General features: G+C 32.9%; 1 protein-coding gene across 1 annotated transcript; it reads right to left on the bottom strand.

Annotated features, from left to right (window-relative positions):
• Positions 1–281: 281 nt before the first annotated feature.
• LOC116713974 (uncharacterized) lies at positions 282–2990 on the bottom strand. Its single transcript, XM_032554265.1, has 6 exons — positions 2913–2990; positions 2472–2813; positions 2015–2359; positions 1695–1805; positions 1236–1297; positions 282–751 (listed from the first exon to the last, which is right to left on the bottom strand). The coding sequence occupies exons 1-6, from the start codon at positions 2950–2952 to the stop codon at positions 617–619; spliced, it is 1035 nt and encodes a 344-aa protein (XP_032410156.1). The 5' UTR covers positions 2953–2990; the 3' UTR covers positions 282–616.
• Between the last annotated feature and the right edge of the window lie 209 nt (positions 2991–3199).

Genomic DNA, 3199 nt, shown 5'->3' with positions numbered 1-3199 from the left:
GTGGGTTTTAAACAATCAGTGAGAGAAGATAAAGTCCATCATGTTAATTTTTGCTGCAGTCTCTTTTACCCTCATTTTTAATCAAAAGTGTTAAAGTTACAATAGAAATACAAAGTACTGACATGTCTTCTCTTTAAATCAGCCCTAAAAATACACACTTTACAGAGTTTATATTGATTGGAAAACAAACACCAAACTTTCTCATTCAAGTATTTAATCAGTTTTACATCACAAAAACATATTTGCAGGTAATTTATTGTTTTTTAATTGTTGAATCAGAACTTTCCAAATGTTTATTATTTTTAAAAGATCACAAGTTTCCCTGACAAACTGTTTTCTTTTCATCTTTCAAAGACATGTATTTTATTAACACAAAGTGATAACTAAAATAACCTGTTAATATCAAACAATTATGTTTTCAGTGAGCTGAAGGTCTTAAATATAAGAATGGACATATTCAGAAACTGGCAAGTTGACATGAGCAGGCATGAAATATCTTGCACAAAGAAATAGACAAACATCCTTAAAATTTTTAAAGGTTGAGCCAAAAATCTTTGGCGCTTGACTAATCTTTTAATCTGCTCTTGGGGGACTGATGCAAATACTGCGGCTCTAATCAGAGCTGCTGTTGTTTTCGTGAATTTGCTCTAACAGAAGAATACATACATTCTGTGTTCACTTTCTTGCAGTTTCTCACATTTGTTGCAGAGAAATTCAGTGCCTCTGCATAGGTCAAATTCTCTTCTTTGTCCTGTAAATATATAATATATTGTTTATTAGTGACAAAATGTATACAGCAATAAGATCAGATGAGTCAACTTTAAAAAAAAAAAACATGTTGGAAGGTTTCACAGTCTCATTTTGTAATATCAATAAAATTGAAATAAAGTTTTACATTAGATTGCTAAAATACACTTAAACTGCTAAAATTATGTAATGGCTTTACTGGCTTGATTATGATAATGTTTTCTATCTAATGTAAACACACAATTTTTACAAAACAAAAATATGAAATTATGTGATATAGTCGAAATTATGTTAAAAATGAACTGACCACCATTGGCATTTTCTACTTTAATTTGACAATTGAGCCTTTCATTTTAGAAAAAAAACTACATAAAACCTTTGTAGACAAACATGTTTTATGTCAGGTACACTGAAGGGAAAATTGCTCATTTTGAGCACAGCCTAAAGATCTAGATTAACTCTACTGTAAATAATAAATGTAAGTTTACCAAGTTCCTTGTTTGATAAATAGTTGAAGTTTCAAGTTCAGCATGATGTGATCCTCTTATTGCTGTTGATAAAAGGAAAAAAAATGAATGCATTAGTTTTCTTTAAAAAGCATGAGAAAAAGATGTAAAAACATAGTGATATGCTGAGTACATCTGTGTAGACATTGGAAAACTCTAGGATTCAAATACAAAACTTTTCCCAAACAATATTTTCTTCTTTACAGAAGTCTATTTTTAAAGGTTCTGTTGTATACAGATTTCCCCTGATAATCTGAAAAATGAATTCAATTTGTTGTTACTAACAGTTTACCAAACAATGTAGCTTTAAAAACTCAAAGTAAGTATTTATGTAAAAACACCTGGTCAGATTGGATGCTATCTGAAATAGCATGTAATGAACGCGAAGATAACTACCAATTTTCATTTAGCAATGTTGATATAAAAAGATAAAATGCTCACCTTTAGAACTGTCGGAAACTCTCCTTCCAATTATGTAGAAGATAAGGCTGATAATCACAACCACACAGCACCCCAACAGTCCCCCAAGTACAAGAACACTTGAGTCTTGTTCTGTTCTTAAAGAAAAATAATGCTTAGACATGCTTGGCATCTTAGAGAAAAAATGAACAAATATTAATTATGTAAAAATTAGCAAGATGGCTTTAATTTTTCAGGTGACAGTATTGTGTGGTAATAGAAGGTGAATGTTTACTTTGCAAAGCAATAATTTTCAAGACGAGAATGTATAAACAAATTGAGGACAGAATGCAAATACATACTGGTTTCCAGTTTACTTCCATCACCTAGCAGTATTTCTCCACAAATAGCCACAGCACAGTAGTAAGTTCCAAAATCAGCGGAGTTCTCTAATGTTTTTGAGAGTCGGTAGACACAGCTTCTCTTCGCTGCATCGTCTGTGCTATTCCTTGCAGTGTAAATGATATTTGGATAAGAGCTTCCAGATCCAGATTTAAACCAGTGAACAAAGTTTTCTCCTGGACACTGAGGTCTTGTTTCACTGTTCGTTGAAAAAAGGGAACACTGGAGACTCGTGGTGTCTCCTGGCTGGACCGCTGCAGCCTCTGGAGTTTGTTCCACATAGACAGATGTCTGTTGATTACAGTCTGTGCAAGATGAATAAAAAATGTAAAAGTTAAACTAAAGCACAGACGTACTGAACTTGAAAATTCAAAGATGGGTTATTGTTTTCAGAGAAAATAACAGCTTTTACATTACCCTTTACATCCAAGAGGAATCCATTATGAACAGTTAGTAAAAATTCAGTTCCACTCTGGCAGAAGTATACAGCTTCATCTTCTTTTTTAACTGAATGTATGGTAAGAAACATCTCATTGTTTTCTCTATGAAATTGGAAACGAGTATTATTGAATGTCTCAGTTTTTGTAATTGCTTTATAAACTCCTGTAGCAATTGTTTGGAGCATCTTTCCAGGAGACTGTTTATACCACTGACTGAATCTGTGATCCGTAGGCGATTTACAGGAAAAAGTAACATTATCACCAGGTTTACTCTCAGTTGTGGAGATCAAATGAGGAACTTCTGCAGTTTCTATAATACCTGATAAAGAGAGTACATATGATCACAAAACAAAGAACAGTAACCAAATTTGTATATTTTCAGCAAGTGATTGATCCAATAGAAATAAAGAGAACTTACAAACAGTACTAAGAAGAATCAAAGCAACCAGTTCTTGCATCTTGAGGAGAAGTCTTGTTTACACCACTGAAGTCTTTCTACCCAATGGAACTTTTGCTCTAAGATGATCAGGCTGTGCAAAGTAGAAGTCAAGGTGATTGGTTGACAGGTAGATGAAATTCCGCCTACTGTTCCTTGCAAAACTATTCAAACACCATGAACCGTTTCACAGTTTCTTCTAGATTACAGCCACAAACCTCAATGTATTCTTTTAGATTTATGTGATGAATTGTCAATAAGAGTCTTAT

Source organism: Xiphophorus hellerii, chromosome 23 (assembly GCF_003331165.1).
Source record: "Xiphophorus hellerii strain 12219 chromosome 23, Xiphophorus_hellerii-4.1, whole genome shotgun sequence".
Classification (NCBI taxonomy): Eukaryota; Metazoa; Chordata; class Actinopteri; order Cyprinodontiformes; family Poeciliidae; genus Xiphophorus; species Xiphophorus hellerii.
This window is presented reverse-complemented; position numbering and strand designations above follow the sequence as displayed.

Coding starts and splice junctions, on each gene's coding strand:
- LOC116713974 (XM_032554265.1), bottom strand. CDS start 2,952: ATGCAAGAACTGGTTGCTTTGATTCTTCTTAGTACTGTTT. Junction 2,814..2,912: donor GATTCTTCTTAGTACTGTTT/GTAAGTTCTCTT, acceptor TCTCTTTATCAG/GTATTATAGAAACTGCAGAA. Junction 752..1,235: donor TTTATCAAACAAGGAACTTG/GTAAACTTACAT, acceptor ATATATTTACAG/GACAAAGAAGAGAATTTGAC.